At 56.0% G+C, this 21,126-nt stretch overlaps 1 protein-coding gene across 5 annotated transcripts in view; it reads right to left on the reverse strand.

The window, feature by feature from the left end:
- The window catches only part of CTBP2 (C-terminal binding protein 2), a 158,955-nt gene that overhangs the window by 18,153 nt on the left and 119,676 nt on the right, over positions 1-21,126 (reverse strand). The window contains exon 1 of one of the 5 annotated variants that reach the window (XM_047759494.1): positions 14,016-15,989. The exons of the other annotated variants lie outside the window; for them this stretch is intronic. Coding sequence (XP_047615450.1) covers positions 14,016-15,684 — 1,669 coding nt within the window. The 5' untranslated portion in view covers positions 15,685-15,989. Of the gene's footprint in view, positions 1-14,015; positions 15,990-21,126 lie in introns of those variants that run through there. 5 annotated transcript variants of the gene reach the window in all.

Raw genomic sequence — 21,126 nt, forward strand, 5'->3', positions numbered from 1 at the left:
CACTTCCTGTAGCCCAGCTCGGCCCCGTCTTTACTGGCTGAGCTCAACAGTCCTGCTCCCCAGGAGGCCAGACACAGTCCGAGCAGGATCTGATAAGCAGCGTTATTTCACAGGCTTGATCTCCATGCCCTAGAGCTGCAACTCGGGACCGATCTCAGGAATCAGATGCTGACCCTGGGGAGTCAATGAGCCCCCATCTGAGACGTGGCTCCAAACTCGCAAACTTGGCTGTGGTGTGGGGTCCACTCATCCCCCCAGGGCGCTTGCTTGTCTGCGGGGTGGGGGAGAGGATCCCACCTAGAAAGGGAGGCTGTGGAGCCTCGGGTCGGGCCAGGGGTGGGGGTGGGGGATACCTCCCTTGTGTTGTAACCTTATAAAAACTGTTCTCAACTGGCTGGAAGTAATCCAGGAAGCAGTTCTGGAAAGGGAGTGAAGACAGCGACTGTCCTGGAAGCCCTGGCAGGTGCCCACTGCCCAGAGGACCCCTCGCCCTTCACGGGAAGACACGGGAGCAAATGAAGGAGGGCGGGCAGAGCAGCTGCCAGGCAATGATTTGGAATAAAAACACAGACTGCTGAGTGTGGCACTATTTTAAGTTTTAAAAAAAAGGAAAAAAAGGCAGCCAGCGATGGTCTGGTCACCTTTGTCCCCACAGCGCCTCTTCAGCTGGCCAACTCGCTTTTCTCCGTGGTGTCCCCGGGCAGCTCTCCCAGGCCAAGGGAGCTGGGTTCACTTCCTTCCCACGCGTCCCGGCCAGGCTGGGATGTCACCAGGCAGCGGTTTGATGGGGACAACCCACTCGTGCAGAGAGACATCTTGGCCCCACATGGCGGAGAACCGATTTTTCTCAGGTGGCCCCTCTTTTCACGTCTTGTTTTGCTATCACCTCCCCACCCCCCGTCCCCCGCACCGCAGTCCCCTGAGTCCTGGCCAGCAGGAGGGGAAGCGAGCCCTTTCTCGCTGGCCCAGGATTCTGGACAGAGGCAATGACCGAAGAGAGGTGCACCTGCAGCCTGGGGGCTGAGGACCAAGAGTGCTTTCTGGCTTTACGTGTTGCTAGAGAAAACTACAGCGTGCTTCCTGGGGCAGAAGGCAAGGGCAGTGACTCAGAGGACGGCCAGCACACCGGCTTCCGGCTGCTCTACTCGCATGGCAGGCTGAGGCCAAAGTCCTCACTGCCCGACCTGTCCTCACTGCTTCCCAACCCCTCACCTCCAGCCTGGTTCTCACAGGGACCCAAAGTGAGCCAGGTGTGGCTGCTCCCACAGGGAGCTCAAAACACACAGGGAATTTGACCTATGGAAGAAACCGCTTTCCTTGAGGTATTGGAAAGTCAGGAACATGAAGTCGGTTTCAATCAGAGCCAAGACGTGGAAGTCGACCTGTCCAGATCGTGAACACCTCGAAATTCGATGGCCATTAAGAACTGGACGAATGGCCATTATGATCCTTAGGGTGTTCAGGGCAGAAGAGGCGAAAGTAATGCAAACCTGGACCAGGAAAGCAAACACACAACCGCTTACCTCCTTTCGTGCTCGTGGCAGGCATCACTAATTGATCCCAGCACTGTTGTGCTCAGAGTTGCTGCTGATCCCACTGTCACCCTGCAAGGCTAGCTGACATCTGCCGGCCACACCCAAGGGTGCCCACCTGCCTCAAGGAACGGGTGAAGAAGGTGAAAGTCAACGCCCCCCATGTCACAGCACTTCCCGTGAGTATGGGAAGAAGCCGGGGGGGGGGGGGGAGGTGTAGGGCGTCCCCTGGGGAAGGATGCAAAGGCCCCAGTCAGGAGCAGACCAGGGTGTGCAGCTGGGGTGTCCCTGGACTCTTCTAGGTGGCGCCCTGGGTGAGCGGCACTGCCCACAGGTCGTGCAGTGATGGGAGGCACAGCCGGGCAGGGAGAAAGCCCAGCACACACAGGACCCCTGGCACCCTGAAGGCTGTTTGTCTCCAAAGTCAGGTCCACGAAGAGCCTGATAACCACCGCACGGAGAGGTGAACAGCACAGGCTGAGTTACAGCTCAGTAACGCTATTAAGAAAAAAACCTCAGTGTGGAGGAAATCTGGCCTCCTCAGACCCTCTGAGCACCCAGAGCTGGGCTCTCGAAGGTGACCCGCACAAAGGGGGGCCCCCAGAAGGCTGGGTGGGCTCCAAGGGGGGGGGGGGGGCTCTGGATTTAAGCCACTCCTCAGCACTGATTTTCGACGGTCTCTGCAAAGTCAGCTGAGGCTTGGTCCAGAGATGGCCACGGGAGTGCCTCGATACGTAGATTAGCTTCGTAAATAAAACATGCCCTTAATGAGTCACGGCCCTCCCCGCGAGTGCTCTCAGGCGTCTCCCTTCTAGCTCAGGGATCCGCTGGACAGAGAGCCGGCCGAGGAGGAGCCTCACAGGAGCCTCTCCACCTAAGACCTGCCGAGTGACCAGTGCTAACCCGGCAGGTGTGTGCGCACAGGTGGGTGTGCAAGGATCTCCTGCAGTGGAAGCATAGGTCTCACGTGAAGAAAGCACATCATCTAATTAAACAACACAACAACAACAACAAGATACTACCTCGGCACCTCCAGAAAGACAAGCATTTGCTGTCACTTTCTCCGGCTCCTTTGCTAGAGAAACCAAAGGGCACTGTCCGACAGCCCAGCCTGCAGTGTCCACACCACCCCGGGGAATGTGAATGGAGAAAAGCAGCATTTTCCTTTATCCAACCGAACTTTAAAACAAAGCCCAGAACCACTGATCACTCGTGTAAAATCATCCTCCTAGACACTCACACGTCGGCCATGCGGGCTGTTTGCAGGGCCAGACGCCCCAGCCCTGCTGCTGCTGGACGCACCCTCTCCAGGCTGGCTCCTGGTCTTTAGCGGCTGGGCTCAGGCACTCTCACTCGTCCCAAGGGAGCCTCCTGTGTTCCCTTTGCCCTGAAGAAGCATCCGATGTTCTGTCTGGAAAGCTGCTGCTTTCCGCTGGGGCAGGTCCAACACTACCCACTCAGACCATGTGACTGGGCCAGAATGACCCACCGGAGAGTGGAAGAGCAGCAAACACGCTGCCAAGGAGCACGTCTCGAAGCAGCTGAAGACACGTGGTTCTGCTTCTGCCTTTGGTGACACAGGGTCTGTACGTCCCCCCCAGATCCAGCCCCCGTGGTAGCCCTGCAGCACCAGAGGGAGGATGTGGCCAGGGTGCGAGGGCTGCAGACTCGGGGCTTGGGGAATAGCGGATGCCCAGGTGTAAGGACCCACTGGCTTTCCAGCCCAGGTGAGGCTGGACCGCTGCCCTGCCTGCTTTCCTACACCAGCTTTCCAGCTCAGGGCTCTGATGGAATTCCCTGGGGCTCGGTCTCTTACTGTTGCTGGGGATGGCCAGGGTCATACGACCCCCCAGGGGCCTGTGCCTCCCCCACATGCTTCTTCCTTGTGGCAGTTCCCCCAAGAGATGACTTCCAGGGCCTCAGCTGAGACTACCGCTAATAAAGCATGAACGTCTCGAGGACAAAAGGGGGCTCCCAGGACACTTGCGGACAGGGCCCTGGGGACCTCACCATTGCGTCTCTGCATTCTGTGCGGGCGACGACCCAAAGCTGGGGCTCACCCTGTCGTTCCCGGCCCCTGGCTGGCGGTTCCACAGCAGGAGGCCAAGACTGGCCAAGGGCTCAGCTGTGGGCATCTGGGGCCTGCTCTACCCTGAAGTGGCAGCTGCCACCTCTGGTTCCAGCTCACGCCCCAGAACCCTGAGGTTCTGAACTCAAGGGCCCGGCTTTCCAAATCCTGAATTGCTCTGGAGCTCAACGGAGAGGCCAACCTCGGCTAAGATTTACCTGCAGATAGGTTATGCCAACAGCAGCCTGCAGCCCAGAGTCCCCTCCTCCACGGGAATCGGCCTGGACCTCACAGTGACCTGCCTGGAAGCTGGAAACACCAGCGTTCCCAAGTTGTAAGTCCCGCGGCTGGCACTGCTGCTCTTGGACATTGTTCCTCAATTGACTTTTACTGCATCAATAAAATCACCTACGGGCCACAGGTGAGCCACACATGGAAGCCCAGGTTTGGGCAGCTGCGGCACGGTGAGCAGGCAAAGCCTTGTATGGTCGGTGCCAGGATGAAGAGATCAAACCAGTCCTGTTTCGAAAGGCTGCTGGGCTGGGCCGTCCTCCGGCACTGTCGTGTTTGAACCCTGATTGCTGCTGTATCACCCACGAGGAAGCAGAGGCCAAGGTGAGAGGAGCTTGACCAAGGTGGCGGAGTGAATATGATGCAGCCAGACTCAAACCCAGATCTGTCTCCCACCAGTGGCTCGGCCTCAACCCCGGGCCTCATGGCGACAACCACGTCACCCTGGGGATCCACTGTGCAACCTGACAGCAACAGAGCCACAAGGCCACCCCGGGCCTGGGACCCACCCCCTCTGATGGCAGAGTGCCAGGATCCTCCTAGACATACGTAGGGAGTTTCCCAGGTGCCATCTGTCTGTTTCCAGGGCTTCGCCGAGGGGGACGTCCCACACACTTAGGCACAGGTGCCGCCGGGCCATCTAGCTACACCTGCAGACAGAGCCTAGCCAGAGACCAGCTCCTCGGACCTCTCTCTGTCACTGTGTAGAGACTCGCTCGACACTCAGCTTGTTCGTGGCGCGGACGACAGGGCATCACAGTAGGAAGCCATCTCTGACCCCCCAGGTCGGGTCTCCTCTCTGAAGTGCTTTTTGCCATCCCGAGAAACATCCCAGAATGGGGAGCAATCATGGGTTCTCTTAACACAAAACCCAGCAGCAAACCCAAGGGCCGCATGCAAGGTGCACCGAGTCTGTTCTCCTTCCCTGGGTGGCGGGGGTGCAGAGACTCGCACCCTGCAGGGAGGCCGAGCAGCCCAGAGCCATGGTCTCCCCCTGGCGTGACGGGGCTGAGCCTTGGAGACATCCAGGGAGGCCCTGCCCACGGTGGGGGGCCTGCCAGCGGAGGCATGGGATATTTCGTTGGATTATTTCTCAGTTCTAAAAATGTACCATGGCAACAACAGAAGGGGATGTTTGAGAAAAATAAAGTGAAATAAAGATGAGAAAGGAATGAACTGAGGCCAGGAGTCTGGCAGAGGCAGGGGCTGCTCGACCACGTGCTGGCCTGGGTGCCATGGTGCGTGACTGGCTCTCGCACGGCAGGCAGGACTCGGCGGGACCCGGGAGGCCGCAGTCAACCCAGCATGAATCACATGCCCTGACCCCTCTTCCAGGTGAGCCTGGCACCCAGTAGGTGGGCTTCATACCATCGGACAGAGCAGGGCCAGGAAAACCCTAAGAGGGGTTCCCAACCAGGCCAAGGATACCCCACTCTTTTGGTGCCTGGAAGGGGCTGTCCTTCCAAAGCACAGTAGCGGTATGACCCCGGCTCTGCAGGCCTGCCTGGCCAAGGTCCTCCTGGGGCCACAGCTGACGTGTCACATGGAGAGCAGGCCTAGCCCTGCACGCTTGGCGCCCGGAGCCCTCCTGTCAATGAGCCAACCTCAACTCCACCAGCGCCCCTGAGGAACAGGTGACATGGCCTCCTCCCTAAGGGGCCCTGGAAGAGCCTGGCGGGTCCAGGCTTATTCTTCTAACCAAATTGCCTGGGCCAAGGACCCCTAAAACTCAAAAACTGCCCTGCTTCTTAGTATGGCAGCCGCCAAGGCCGGGATGGAGACAGAAAAAGGCCAACGCTTTCAGCTCACTTCCTTTTTCATGGGACCCTAAAGACCGAGTGATTCCTAAGGACCCTCTAACGGGCCTGCTGTCCAGTGGGCTGAGGCCAAGCGTGCTGCCCTCAGGCCCGAGAGAAGCCAGGAAGCTAATTTTCCCAAGCCCCACAGCTGGTCGGATGTCCCCGCCCTGCTCTTTTCCTCTGTAACTTTTTCTTAAACTCTAACGACTTCTAAAGCGATCCAGGCTCAAAGCCCAGTTCACAGGAAGACACGAGAACCCATCACAAAGTCATATTTATTCCTTCGAATAAAAAGCATCTAATAGAAAACGCCCCAGCAGGGAAGTTGGTTAGGCTGGGAGGTCAGCTTTAAGCACTGTGGGTGGAGGGGGAAGGGGCCGGGCTGCTGGTGAGAACATCCAACCCGCCAGGCAGAGCCCCTTCCACTTCCCCACGGACTTGGCCATGCCCACCGGGGGCCGGACTGCGGAAGTGGCAGACACCCAGGGAGGAAGTCAGCTGTTAGCTGCAGAAGCAGCCTGGCCGGGCCCCAAACAAGCGCCTGTGAGCTGATTTAGCAACTTGGACAGAATGAGGCCCTAGTAAAAATGTTAACAAAGTTTCTAGATGAGATGCAGGAAGTTGTCACAGCACCTGGAGCCTGTGAAAGGGAAAGTGCAGGTTGAGATACCACGCGGAGGGAACACTGCAAATCTAGAGCTGATGCTGAGTCTTTGGATGTGTGCTCAAGGGCCGCTTGTGACTGCTCCGTAAGCTGTTTTTTTGGAGCAATGGGCTCCCTGGTCCCATCTTAGGCACAATGTAAATCTTGCAAGGGATCTCATTTCCCACTTTACTTTGGTTGCCAGGAAGCTCCAAGTGAAATTCTCACCCGCCCTGGTGCACAGGACTGCAGGGCACGCTCCCTGTGCTCTGGCCCTGGTCACCTTGCTTCGTTTCCCGCATGTACTTTTCCATCTACTCGATTTTGCCCTTGTGTGTGTTGGAGCCCTTCCTGACACTCAGGCGTAAATCCTCTTAAGACCAAAGAACAGTCTGCATTCCATTTAATCACCCAGAAGAATTAATTCCCTTGACTCTTGGAAAGCAGCACCGTGCAGAGCAACTGGATCTGGCTCTGAGGTAGAGCAGCACGGACCCACGCACAGCCCTGTGGGTGCCCTGGATGCCACCCAGGCTCCCCATCCATGTGCAAAGGCTGGGCCGCCCCCTGCAGGGCTCCCTGGGGATGCGTGTGCCTGTCTCCCCACTATCACACCCAGGGAAGGGAGCCTTGGAGCACCCTGGGACTCCTCCCGCTGACACTGACCTTGGCCTCCAGCATGGGCCCCCCTCCCCGACTTCCCACCACTGCTGAGCTTCCCATGCTGTCTACAGCGCTGTGCTGTGCTTGGTGGTTTATCCTGACACAGCGACTAGGCCCAAGTCTGGAGTCAGACAGGCTGGGTTGAGTCCCTGCCCTGCTGTGTGACCAGGGGAAGACGGCTAACCTCTCGGAGCCTCGGATTTGTCGCCTTCAAAGGGGGAATCCTGAGATTCCTCCTGCAAATTTGGATGGCAATTCCTGGTCCAAGAGTGACATTTACAAGTATCTACTGGGCTGGATAAGTGCTGGATTCCCTCGAGGCTGGCTCCCCCGCGAGCCCTGCAGGGGGCGACGTGATCCTATCAAGTCTGTGTTGGGAGAGGCCCCATTTCCCACGGCCCCCCCCCAGCACTTCCCACACTTGCAGGGGGCATACGGGAACCATACCCGGGAGCTCGGCACAGAGGCCTGTGACTGGTAGACACGCGGCACTGGAGTTCCCTCACCAAGCGCTCCCACGTTTAAAGGAGGAACTGGGCCACTCTCCCTTCTGGGATCAATTCTCAACGGTGCTCAGAGAACACGCGGCCCGCCCTCTCCGTGGGGACGAGTGTTTACAGCTTTGGCTTCTGTGCTCCCCGAACAATGGCAACGGCTGTATCATTCCTCTGCTGGGCACCACGGTGGATCGATTTCACTGCCCCGTACCTTCCCGTTCCCCGAGCAGGAGGGAGCAGGTGAAGTGAACAATCTTTGTGGTTTCTCCTTTACGAGAAAAACAACTAAGAAAGTTCTTTGTATAAGTGAGCCTCAGATGGGGTAAACACACCCTACAGCAGTGTGTTTCACTTCATTACATTCCAGTGCTGAGTTGCTAACGTGGGCTAATCAGTTACAGATTAAACACTGTTTCCCTTTCACAAAATCCCATGCAGTAGCCAGAAACCTGCGAAATATCTTTGGAATATTTCATACAACCTTGGGCAACCTCATACAACCTTGGGCACAGGAAATAGGTTCCAAACACCTGAGAATCTTCGATGTTTAATTTCTGTTGGTTTTTCTCTTGGAAAAAATTGTTACTAAGTGAGACCCAACCTCACCCAGCTCAGCTCCCTGAAAACAAAGCAAACGGTGCTGGCACAACAAGGATGATGCGGTGGGAACCCCACCTCACTCCAGCTTCAAAAGTGGAAGAGCTGACACTACAAAAGCCTCAGGAAGAAAGCAGGCACAAATCTTCAAGACCTTGAATGAGGACACCAAATCCACAAGCAACCAGAGAGGGGGGAAAAGAAATGGCATCATCAATGTCAAAGCCTGCGAGCCTCACGGACAATACCAAGGACATGAAAAGACAACCACAGGAAGGGAGACGTATCTGCACATCAAGGACCGGGTACGGAAAGCCGGCGCGGACCCCGCGGTTTGCTTCCTGGGCCCAAGGCCCACCTAGGTCCACCCAGGAGAGTTCAAGTGCAAGAAGCCCAGCGTGGAGTCTTGGCCGGACACCCAAAAGCAAGGGTCACGGGAGAGAGCAACCAGGTAAAGACATCTGTTGGCCTCGCCTGGTCTTGTCTGTGGACTAGGCTCAGGCACTTGTGCCTCCCACTCTGCAGAACTTGCTGGAAAACCTGGCCTGTGCCATGGACCAGACTGCCACCTCTTTCACAGATTTCAGAGTGAACCATCCCTGGGGGAGGAGTTTGGGAAGAGATACGAATACACAAAACTATTATCTAAAAGACCAAAAAGCTGTGTCCAACAGGCAGCTTCCCAAGGCCTCGCTCCTGCGTGGAGCCACTTTCTAAACCTGGGGACGATGCCCAACGAGAGATAAGCAGGCAGGGCCAGCCTGTGCTGGGCATCATGGGGCCGCTCAGGCCACACCAAGAGGGTCTAGTGACAGCAGCTGGGGCAGGGCTCATCTACCCCCGTGAGAACAGGAATCAGTTCCTTTAAACTGACTTGTGGAAAAACACAGCAAGGAGCAACTTCATGACGACATCGGGCAGAAAACTCTCACTGCCCTCAGAGCCCTGCAGGTACCAGGGGGCCATTTCACCAGCAAGGGCTGGGGGCCTTCCAGCCTACGAGGCAGAGAACGGGGGGGGGGGGGGGGGGGGTTCAAACCAAGTCCCCGGAGACTACACCCCTCATCCCATGACACGCGCCCCCGAGAGCGGGAGTGAACGCTCTCAGGGTGGGGGTGGGACGCCAAGCAGAGGGGGCTTGACAGGAACGGCCGGATGCCCAGTTCTGCGAAAGGGTTGTTGATGACCCAGGCCTGGTGGTGCGACCTCTGCCCCAGCGTGGACCCTGCTCCCCTTAATGCTGCCCTCCGGGCCCAGAAGGACCAAGTCCCCAGGGTCAGAGGAGGCAGTTCTGAGGGCCAGGGGGCTGCAGGAGAAGCCGGGTCTCAGCCCAGAGTCCGGCCTGAGAAGTGGCCAAGAAACAATGACAAAGGACAAAAGCACTGGTGTCACTGCAGGCCCAGGCGAAGGGGCACCCGAGAAGGGGCACCGTGAGCCGGAGGGCACCGTCGACTCCAACCCCACGCACGTGGCCAGCCCCAAAGGCCAACCAAGTACGCACGCAACCCCGGAGGCCACGCAACCCCAGAGGCCGTCCCCTCTGCTGACCTTGGGCTTGTTCCAGGTGCTTTATTTGGAAGGGCCTCCCCACCTGCCAACATCGCGGGAGTGCAGGTTCCCTCTCGGGGCTCCAGCAGGAAGGGAGACTGGGAGAGAAGGGACCTGGCCAGAGGGGAGACCTGCCAGCTGGGCCTCGCCGGCTCCCCTTCCAGCCCCACGAGGCTGGGATTCTCAGTGGTGGCGGACATATCACTCTACAAGAAAAGCCTGGGAGACGCCCCAGAGTCACAGCCAGCCCTTACCTGCCTCTGTGGGCTGCATGTCTCACGCACACAACCACCCCGCACTGGCTCAGGCAGCAGCCACACCCTGCCCAACCCCCCTGTTTGCAGTTTGACAGTCACCCCGGAGTTTGAGCTCTGTGCTCATCCTTCCCGGCTGGTGTAAAAGGCTCCTGGGGGGTGCTTTTCCGAGGCCTTGCAGGCTCCCCCATCGTGTCCCTATCCCGACTCTTGTTTCACAGCAAGTAACTGTCCTTAACCTCAGTTAACTGTATTAACTGGGGCGGGGAGAGGTGCAGGCAGAGGAGATGCACTTGAAGACCAGGCTGGGGGCCAAACATCTCCCCCCAGGCCCAGAACGATGCTGAGGGAACTGGCCGAGCTCAGGCCTGCCCTGCCAGTGGTCTGTACTCAGGGACCCGGTCCTGCACAGCAGCCCCGGTGGGGGTCCCGGCCCTGCACAGCCACTTAGGCTGCAGGATCCTGACAACACGGGGCTCTTCGGTGGAAGAGCTGCTTCAACATCTTGCTGCTCTGCAGGGCCAGCTCGGGGGCACCGTCCCCACACCCAGCTCCTACACGTGACAGGGCGGGGGCTGGCCGACCTCACCCTCTTTGGGCTGGCTCTGCTTTGGGGGTGGGGAGCGGATGTGATCAACTGGTTTGGTGGGACGGTATCTTTGAGGCCTCTCGGTGACCTCCTCCAGGCTGGCAGTTGCGGGGGTTATCACCCTCAAAACCAGGGAATGGGCTGGAGCCACCTCCCCAGCACAGATCTGCATGCACAAAGGCAAGGACACGTGAGGAGTCCCCAGGAGGGCGAGGGCCCAACAGGAACGATCCCCCATCTGATTCTGATGTGACTTCCTCTCCAGGAGACCTGGTGAGCAGGGCTGGGATGTCAGCACCACATCAAACACTGCCACAAAGTGACCAGGCCTGGTGACAGCACAGTCACACAACCAGCCTCTGCCACTGCAGACCCCCAACCACCCTGGCCCTGTCCTGAAGGGTCTTTGGGCAGTGCCCCAGCAACTAGAAGGGGTCACAAACGCACCTCATCAATCGAGTTGCATCCAGAAAAATGCCTGGAAGGAAACTGAAAGTGGGCTGGGGCTGCGTGTCTCCCAGCAGGAGCTCTGAGCGCGCGCGAGGGGTCTGCTCCTGGCTGAGCCCCTGCAGCCTCTGCGTGCTGCTGTGTTTGGGGACGGCGACACCGTGAAGATGGCTGCAGAGCTGCTGTTTACACGCTGCACCCGTCACACTGAGGCCGAGGGTGACAGCAAATCCTTGGCCGTGGTTGACACCACGTGAGCAGTGAGTGGGGTGGGGGTGGGGGAGACATCGCTGGGTTCCAGCCACGGCCAGAAGGTTCCGAGGCTTGTGCCGCAGTCAAGCAGGTCAGTGTGTAAACGGCAGGAGACCCACCAGGCGCCGACACTCACGCGGGTCTGACATGGGGCCCGACTAATCCCAGGGCTCGGGGGCTGGGGGCTGTCCTGGGGCCTCGCCTCACCTGGTCACCCTCCACTGCCCGGTCCACAGACTAGCAAACGGGAGCCTGTTATTTATACCAACAAAGGCAGCAACCAAGATGAGGCAGGCAGTTCGGGGGCAGAGAAAAGCAAATCATCAATGAAAACATCCACTCAAGGATGCATCGTACAACGCAGGGGACAGACAGCCAATGTTTTGTCATAACTGTAAATAGAAAGTCACCTTGAAAAATGTGCAAGAGTCAAAAAAATGCAAAGATCCAAAGCACACAAAAACAAAACCAAGCACGCACAAATCGGCACCCACCCCCTCCCTGCAAAAGCGCGCAGCTCGCCCCCCAAAGGGAGGGTCCACTTGCCAGCATCCGCCCCCTCCAGATCAGAGGGAGTTAGAGGGAGACCTGAATAGAGATTTATTCGTGCTGGTTGGGCGGCAAACGACCCAGGCGGCTCCATCTGGATTTAAGGATCGCGTCCCCCATTTCGGCTCAGCTCAGAAGCCCAGGCGGAGGGGCTGCCCCCGCGAGCTTCAGGTTCCTAGACCCGAGGTCTTCGGGGCTTTCTGTAGCCGTAAATGTTATCCTCTCGGGAGCAGAGCCACGGCCTGGAGGGAGACTTCGGGTGCCAGCAGATCTCAATCTGGCTCTTGACTTCATGAAGCCTGCCACACAAAATGCCATTTATAGCGGCTCAAAGCTCCCACCCTGCTGGTCCCTTCTGCACTGCTTTCGGGGAGGGCTACAATGACACACGAGAAGGAATGAGAGGCACCACTGCTATGGGATAGATCATCTGACAGAGAAATTTATTTGCTGGCAGACTTCTGGGCACTGGCTTGCTGCCATGCAAATGAAACAAAAATCAATATCCCCTGGCCTGCAAAACCGCGTGTTAACAAAATCACACTCCAAACAACTTAAATAAGATCCCTCACCCCGTATCCAAATAACAGTGGCTGTTTCTGTTAGGAGGCAGTGCAAAATCAACAGAAAAAGAAGAAAATAAGGCAATTTAACAGGTCCTCCTTCAGCAAAACCTTTCCAGGACTTCAGCGGGGAGATAATCTTTCTGTGATTATGACCAAACCCTCCCGTTGCTTAGCAACACATAATTAAGGAATATGTTTTCAGATCCGCTTTGCAAGCCCGGCCATTATCAGATGAAATTACTGAAGCAACAAATGTCATCGCCATGCAAATTAGTTGGTTGCAAAGAAAGAATGTTTGACTGTGAGGGGGAAGGCATGGGCCCTGGGAAACATTATCTGACTTTTTGCCTGTCACACACTGATTTAAAAAAAAAAAAAAGTCAAATAAATTTTGTGATAAGGGTTTAAAAAAAAAAAAAAATCCATACAGGAGACAAAACCAGACTCTACAGTGAGAGATAACAGGAAAATCCAGCCAGTCCAACGTCCCTTTAGAAATAAGAAAAACAAAACAAAACAAAACAAAAAAACGTAGGTGGGGGCACCTCATAAAGCAACAACAGCCATCAGCCTATTAATAGCCAAATCACCACCAGCTCCACCAACATAACAGATAAACATAAGGCGGGATCAGGCTCCCAGACCCACCCACAGCTACACATAGGTACTTTCAAAAAGGCACATCTCATTTTCACCCCCAATTTTCATCTCACCATCTCTATCCTACAATGTTAGTTATTCAGAAAAGAAGCATTCATTGAAAAAGGATTTCGTTTTCTAAATTATGTTGGGAAGACAAGGGGAGGACAGGAAGAAAGCTGGTTTACAGCTTAAATGGCCAGTAAAGACTCTAGAATAGAAACAAAACTTCCGAAGTGTGGCTCAGAGGATGTCCACCTGGAACTCGAGACAAACGCCCCGGGAAACACGTGCATTTGGTCCCACCTGTTTCATGTGTTAAAGAGAACCAGCTAGGATCGTTCTCTCTCCGCTCCACTTGGAAATACTTTCATTCCGAGCAGTAAGCAGAATTCCCAACTGTGTCTTCCAATCTGCGAGGCTGAGTCTGTTTTTGAAACAGGGAGTTCTAAGGGATTTCAACATCTTGCTTTGTTGAACACACAAGTCTGGAAGCACACCCGTTCTGACTCCGCAGTGAAAACTCCTACCTCTGATGCTGCGGAGGTGCGTCCCTCGCTCTAACGCCCTTCACTTGAACGCCGCACGATCTAAGGGAAGCCCTGGAGAAACACCCTGCCTCTTCCAGAGCCACTGAATGTGAACTGCAGAAAACGCCACCCCTGTGAGCTGACGGCTTCATCCCGTTCTGAATGGTTTGGGGATTTCTGCCTCCACACAGCTGTGTTTCCTCGCCATCCTCACCATCAAGGGAAAAGCACAAATCAACCTGAGTCCTAGAGGCTGGGGAGGCAATGCCATCCCAGTGGGTGCACCTGGACTGCAAACCCGTCTCACCCAAGAGAAGCCTTGTCAGCTGGCTCGCTGGTCGCAGTGCTGTTTGGGGTGTGTGGGCGTGTGTGTGTGTGTGTGTGGGCGTGTGTGTGTGTGTGTGTGTGTGTGTGTGTGTGTGTGCCTGAGAGGCCATCAGGGAGTGGACCTGGTCTCCCCGGGCTTGTCCAGAGAGCAACAACCACCTGCCCCATGTTCAAACCTCCGCCCCCAGTGGCCCTCAAGGTCCCCAGCAAGGAAAGGGCATTACTTGGTTCCGGTGTGAGCATGGTGGACACGATGATAGGGGCCCCCGTCCGCCGGGCCACCTTCTGGTAGGGCGGGTGAGGTGTGTGGAGGCTCTGGCTGGCCGGTGGCAGGGTGGAGGGCTCCACGGGGACGCCGGGCTTCCGCAGGAGCTGGGGGCTGCCGTGAGGGCTGGGCAGGGGGGACGCGGCCACCCTGCACTCCCGCTTCAGCAGTTCCATGGGCACCGTGTACGCCGTGGAGTAGGCTGTCCTGGGGCCCGGGTTGGTCAAGGCCACCCCGGCCTGCAGGGGGTACGCGGGGCCCAGCCGCGCTGTGAGGGCGCAAGGGGTGGGAGAGCTGTACCCAGAGTTGGGGGGAAAGTGGGGGGCCTGGGCGCCCACACCAGGGGCAGAGTAGGTAGCTGCCGTCTCTAGGAGATGCTGGGACGGCGCGCTGGCGGGCCGGCGAGCGTGGTCTCCTGCCCGGGGAGACGCCGCCTGCAGGGGACCCACCGGCGGGGGCTGCAGGGCCGAGGCGCCCAGAGCAGACAGGTCACCGTGCAGCTCGCCTCGGTGGCTGAAGCTGCTGGAGCGTGTCCGGGGCAGGGGGCCCCCGCGGCCCTGCCGGCGCAGCTGCATCTCCGTCCGGCAGCTGCTGGCCAGGCGGCTCAGGACGCGGGCCTGGCCCAGGTTGGGCGCCACACACTTGACATCCGTGTCCTCCATCGTGGCCAGAACAGCTGGGGAGTCGAAGCCCTGCTGCAGCAGGGCCACCAGTGTGGCCTCCGCCACGCCCTCCGCCCGCAAGAGGGCCAGAAACTCAGGCATCACGCTCCTCTTCCCACCGCCAGGTCCCCGGAAGGCGGACAGGTCAGCCTCGCAATCCTCGTAAGCCATCCTGGGGTGGGCGCTTTCCCGGGCAGGCCCATAGCCTCGGTTCAGGGTGCCCGGAACTGTCCCCGTGGCCACCTCGGAGGCAGCAACGGCACTGGGGTCCACGACCAGGCACGTGGGGGCCACCTGCCTGGCAAGGGCAGAATCCACAGGCCTTTCGCCCACATCGTTGTAGACCTGGCTGGCAGGGTAGATGGGTGCCTCTGCCGCATACCTGCCATCCACTGGCTCCCCAGTGTACCTTGCGGGTGATGGGGCCCGGCTCTGCGATCGCTGCCCCTGAGGGACCGTTTTACCTCCGGGATCCCGGTAGCTGGGACCAGAGTCCTGCAGGGCGGGGACCTGGCCTGGCACTGGCTCCCACGTCATCCTGCTGCCCGGGGCTCCGTAACCTGGCAGCAGCCGGCCGACTCCCAGGTCGCGGTGGTGCCGGGGCTCTCTGGGCGCCCGGGGGGCTGCGGCCGGGTCACTGCAGTAATCCCGCGGCAGCAGGGCTCCGCGAGCCGACATCACCGCCTGTCTGCTGTCGTAAAGGGCCAAGTCGGGAACGGAGCTCTTCCTTCCGGCCACCGAGTCGTAGAAGGCTTCCCGGTAGAGGCCGGGCTCGGCGGCCCCGGGCATGGAGACATCCTGCAGCCCAGGGTTCAGCCGCTCGTGCCAAGGGCCCTCTCCGCCTCCGTCCGTCAATGAGTTTCTCCTCCCCGGAGGCTCGGCGATCTCCCAGGGGCCCGCGTACCACCCGGCAGCATCCCAGCTCTGAGATCGACCAATATTTATATGCCTGCTGGGAACCGGCATCGGAAAAAAAATGACTGTGGCCGAGGCCGAAGAGGAAGCCTTTCTTTATAAATCTTCAATTACATACATCAAAACCAGACCTGGCTGGATTCTAACCCTTCCGAGACAGCAGAACAACCAACTGGGTTTTCTATTTCAAAGTACGGCCTAAATTATTAATCCTCCGAAACCTTAGTAGACAAAACACAACACTCACAGTAACTTTTGCCTCACTCTCCAAAGGTAGCACCAGAGGTCTATTCCTACGGCTCAGGCCAGAAAGGAGGCTGCATCCAGCCCGGCCGCCCCCCTCCCGGCCAGTGTGCTCACATGGACCTCGGCTCTCTCAGCGTGCGGATTAGGAGCTAAATAAAACCCCTAAAGCTTTTGTTCCATGTGACATCTCATCAGACTGATGAAGCCGACTGCGGGCTCCATCCAGGCCCCCGACCTGCAACTGGGAATTATTTTCACCCCGCGGCTCGGGCTTATCTCCCTCGTCCTCACTTTTGGGAGGAGCACTGCCCTCCCCCGCCCCGCACCCCCTCCTCCTGCCCTAAAGGGGCCCCCGCCCCCTGCCCCTGATGGCCTAAAAATGACAGGAGGAAAATAGAAAAAGACTGCTTTAATGTCAATTCCATCTTAATCCACCCTGATGAAATGTTAATCCACTGCACATGGCTAAGAACAAATTAAATGTGAACAGGCAGGCAGGATAAAAAGGGAAAAAAAAAATCTCACTCATGGTTCTAGAGCAAGAGGTACTGGGAGCAATGGGCCAGGTCTGCAGCCTGACGCCTGGCCAATGTAGAAATCTGGCTCGGAGACGGCACTTTGGGTACAAATCAAACGAGTGACTGCATTGCTTGAGTCCACATGGATTCTTTACCGTATTACCGTGAGACACAGACCCTTTCACACTGCCCAGAATTACACCACCGCCAAAAGAAAACCAACCGAGTGTCACCTAGGATTTATCATTTGAAGGCTGCTACAGTGGTCAGCAACCAAACCCCAACATTATGAAGCAGAGGCGGGAGGAGGCTGCGTCTGAGGTGTGTCTTCCTTTAAATGTTTGCAAGGAAAGCATAATTCCAGCAGGCTCAGCCTGGCTGAGATCTTACAGATCATTTTCCATATTCCCAAGGATTAAGATTTTACGTTTCAGGTGCAATGATGCAAAGAACAGCAGTTATTTGGATAAAGGAAAGCCCTGCACAGAAGTATTAAAACATTTCCTTAAACACACAGGCAAGTCCCTGAGAAGCACAGTTTCCTGCAACCGCAGGTTTGACGACAAAGAATTCAACACACAACGACAAAAGCTACAAGGGGTGTGGGTACATTGAGCATTTAAAAATGAGACGATATGCCAGTTTTCAGCCATGAAATCTCAGTGTTTCATCCTCACCCACATCATCCTCCAGCTAAGATGCAACTAGATTCCTTGGCTAAAAAAGAATCACGAGTTTAAATTTTTTTTTTTTTTTCCTGAATGAGAAATAGTGAAAATCTACTGTGAGAAGGAAATGGGGTACAAATCCATTTCCAGGAACTAAGGGTACAAGGTCACGTAAGGGCAGTGCCCTGTCCCACATCCTGAGCAGCACAGATTAAACTTCGGGACAAGCTCTGTTTAAACCAACATTATTCCCCCAAAGAGGGCTGGTTCCAAAAGCCAGAGCTCTGGGACCCCTGTGTGATGTGATTATAGAAGAACTAGGCAAAGCACTGCCTGGGGACACAGAACCAGGACCACAGTCCATGACGGGAGCACCAAGGCCTCCATTTATGACCCCACCCACATGCCAATAACACCTCCACGTCACTGGAAAAACACCCTGGCAAAGACCCTCGGATCTGCCTCCAACCCCTCCACCACCTCCTAGGATGCATGATCAGAGAAAAAAAAAAAAAGGAAAAAATGAACCAGCCACCCTGCAAAACGCTGGGTTTCCATGCCTGAAAGCAGCCTGCTGGCACCGAATTCTCCGATTCCTCAGCTGGCACATTCGCAATCAGGGGCTGAAAGGCCCGGGCAGGGGAGACAAGAGGCAACGGGCTTGGCCACACACAAGACAGTATTTACACGTCTCACCAACAGCCTGAGGATGTGTTCACTTAGAAGATACATCAAAAAGGACAGGAAAGCCTTAGAGCCCCAAACTAAATGGAAACAGCACTATCTGGTTACCGCAGAGCAGATCGTTTCCAGGCACGGCTGGGCGGGCCCACTTTCGCAAGGTTTTCTCGTTGGGGCAGAGCTTCCTCTGCTCCGGAGAGGAGAGGGTGGACAGAGACGGGCGGGTTCGCCGGGGGCCCTTCTGAGAAGGATGACACAGGACGGTGTGGAAACAAGCCTGGTGTATCTCTCAGGCAGGACGGACTTTCCAACAAGGCAAGACCCCAATCCAACGACCTCCAGCAGCCCCAGCCCAGGCCCGCTTGAAAGCACTCTTCTCCCAGTCCTGGTTCTTTTGGCCAAGAGGGGCCTTTCAGGGCTCCCGTGGGGAGGTGACCCCACTGCTGCCACCAATGCGACCTCCCTCGTTGCACTTCCGGTCAGGGAACAGGGCTGGCTGGGCCGGTAGGGGGACCCTTCAAGGCGACCAGAAACAGATCAGAATGTTCCCCCAGGATCCTCATTAGAGGGCTTCGACAAGCTGTTCCATGTCTGCACAGGGGCCCATGCTGGGTGTTTTGCCCATAAATGACCCTACAGACAGGTATGATTATGGTACATCCCAGAGGCTGGGGATGGTGAGGGTGGGGGCCCTGCCCAGAGCCACACAGTACACAAGACCCAGGCCAAAGGCTGAAGCCAACACTTTCTAGAAGTCCCTGCGCCCACCTGGGGTTAACAGCCCTGCAGGCGCTGGAAAAGTGGAACCTCTGTAACAAAGTAATTCTACTCATTTCTATGACGCTATTATATCTGTATCTGTGATTATATCTGTATCTATTGCACTATATATAGATATAGTATCTAATAAATCTTACTATTCTTGTCTATTCAATGTCACATAAAATTAACCATGTGAGTATCAGAAAGTAACTGCTGAACAGGTGACTGATCCAGGCCCTCAAAAGGCGGTACAGCGCGGTCGCATCAGTCAGGGTGTCAGGGTGTCTCCAGCCTTTAGCCGAGGGGTGGCACTGGCCTGACGGGTCAATATTACACCGTCTTTTTTTTTTTTCTTTTTTCTTTTTAGGGCCGTGCCCAAGGCACATGGAGGCTCCCAGACTAGGGGGCGAATCGAAGCTATAGCTGCCAACCTACACCACAGGCACAGCAACGTGGGATCCAAGCTGCACCTGTGACCTACACCTCAGCTCAAGGCAACACCAGATCCTTAACCCACTGAGGGAGACCAGGGATCGAACCTGCATCTTTGTGGATCCTAGTTGGGCTCATTAATCACTGAGCCACAAAGGGACCTATAGTATTATCCCATATGACATTTCCTTTCCTTCCTTTTGGTCATAAAGAAACATAACACTGTGTGGCATTAAGGCTATGACACCCCGTTTGTGTCCCTTCAGAGACGAGCGGAAGCTGGCTGTGCTGAACCTTTTTGCCACGGGCTGGCTGCTGGTACCTCACCAGCGGCGGGAGAACCGGTTTTCAGTTCTCCATTTAAGCAGAACGACCTAGGCGAGTGTGAACCCCAGAGCTTCTAAGGAACCAGGAAAAGGATCTGGGGAAGGGCAGAAAGGGATCGTGCCAGGCACAGGACAGCAGCGGGCAGCTTCAGGGAGGTGTCACCCTCCGGTTGGCAACGAGGAAGCCCAGGTCCTTGCCCATCGATTTCCAACCCGTTCTGCTTGGAGGCCACCCAAACTCACAGCCTCAGCCCTGCAATCCGCCAAATATTATGACAGATGTTTTTCTATTTAGGTAAAAACACCTGTACATAGACTTGCACTTTCCTAAACACTGGCGAATTTTTTTTTTTTTTTTTAAGCACACAGCAGTCTTGAGGAAAGGGCGATTTGCTGAAAATCTTGTGTTGACTAAATAAAGTGAGATGGGACCCACTTCTGAAAGATTAACGCGTCTCGCAGACTTAACTTTTTAATCCTGCAAAGAGGATCATTACAGAAAATGGCATAAAGCAAAAAGCCATCTTCTGAAAACTGAGAAACAGACAATCCAAGTTCTCTCATGGACACAAGAAGCCCCAGATAAAGGAGACCAGGTATCTGAATGGTAACCTTGGGGTTATTCACAAACCACGCCCCACACAGCCAATTCTGGAATTCCCTGTGCAACATGAGGCATCAAGTCACAACTGTCAAGACCTGAAGACGCCTGCGATGAGCCAGACGGTTCCGGAGGAGCGGGGGACGACAGCAAGGAGGGAGAGGACCGTCCACGGGTCACGCCGCAGGTCAATAAACCACAAGCATTTCATCTTTTATTCATTCATTTTTTTTTAGGGTCGCACCTGCGGCATATGGAGGGTCCCAGGCTAGGGGTCCAATCGGAGCTGCAGCTGCCGCCCTGCGCTACAGCCACAGCCACACGGGATCCGAGCCACGTCTGCGACCTACACCACAGCTCACGGCAACGCCAGATCCTTAAGCCACTGAGCGAGGCCAGGGATCAAACCTGCATCCTCATGGATGCTCGTCAGATTCATTTCCACTGAGCCACAATGGTAACTCATTTTTTTAAAACTTATAGCTGATAAACAGTGTTGCGTCAATTTCTGTTCAGCAAAGTGACCCAGTCTCACACACACACACACACACACACTCCCCCCTTCTGTGTATCTCCCAACATGGTCTCTGCCAAGACCACTGCACATTTTGATCACAGCAATAACCTGGGAAATTGCTTGAGAACAATAGGAAATACAAGTAATGCTCTGCTCTGGAGTCTAATCATCACTGTTTTTCTTTTTCTTTTTGTCTTTCTAGGGCCGCACCTACAGCATGTGGAGGTTCCCAGGCTAGGGGTCTAATCGGAGCTGTAGCCGGCGGCCTACGCCACAGCCACAGCCACGCAGGATCCGAGCTGTATCTGTGACCTACACCACAGCTCACGGCAATGCTGGATCCTTAACCCACTGAGCAAGGCCAGGAAGTGAACCCGAAACCTCATGGTTCCCAGTCGGGTTCGTTAACCAGTGAGCCATGACAGGAACTCCCATCACTGTTTTCTTAAAAACAAACAAACAAAAAAGGCAAGTCTATGCTGGAATTAGCAGCTATAAAGGCTGACTCAGAGTTCCCGTCATGGCTCAACGGTTAACAAATCCGACTAAGAACCATGAGGTTGAGGGTTCGATCCCTGGTCTTGCTCAGTGGGTTTAAGGATCTGGCATTGCCATGAGCTGTGGTGTAGGTCGCAGACGTGGCTCAGATCCTGAGTTGCTGTGGCTGTGGCCGGCAGCTATAGCTCTGATTAGACCCCTAGCCTGGGAACCTCCACATGCCGCGGGAGTGGTCCTAGAAAAT

The sequence above is a fragment of the Phacochoerus africanus genome, chromosome 15, assembly GCF_016906955.1.
Source record: "Phacochoerus africanus isolate WHEZ1 chromosome 15, ROS_Pafr_v1, whole genome shotgun sequence".
In the NCBI taxonomy this organism is placed as follows: Eukaryota; Metazoa; Chordata; class Mammalia; order Artiodactyla; family Suidae; genus Phacochoerus; species Phacochoerus africanus.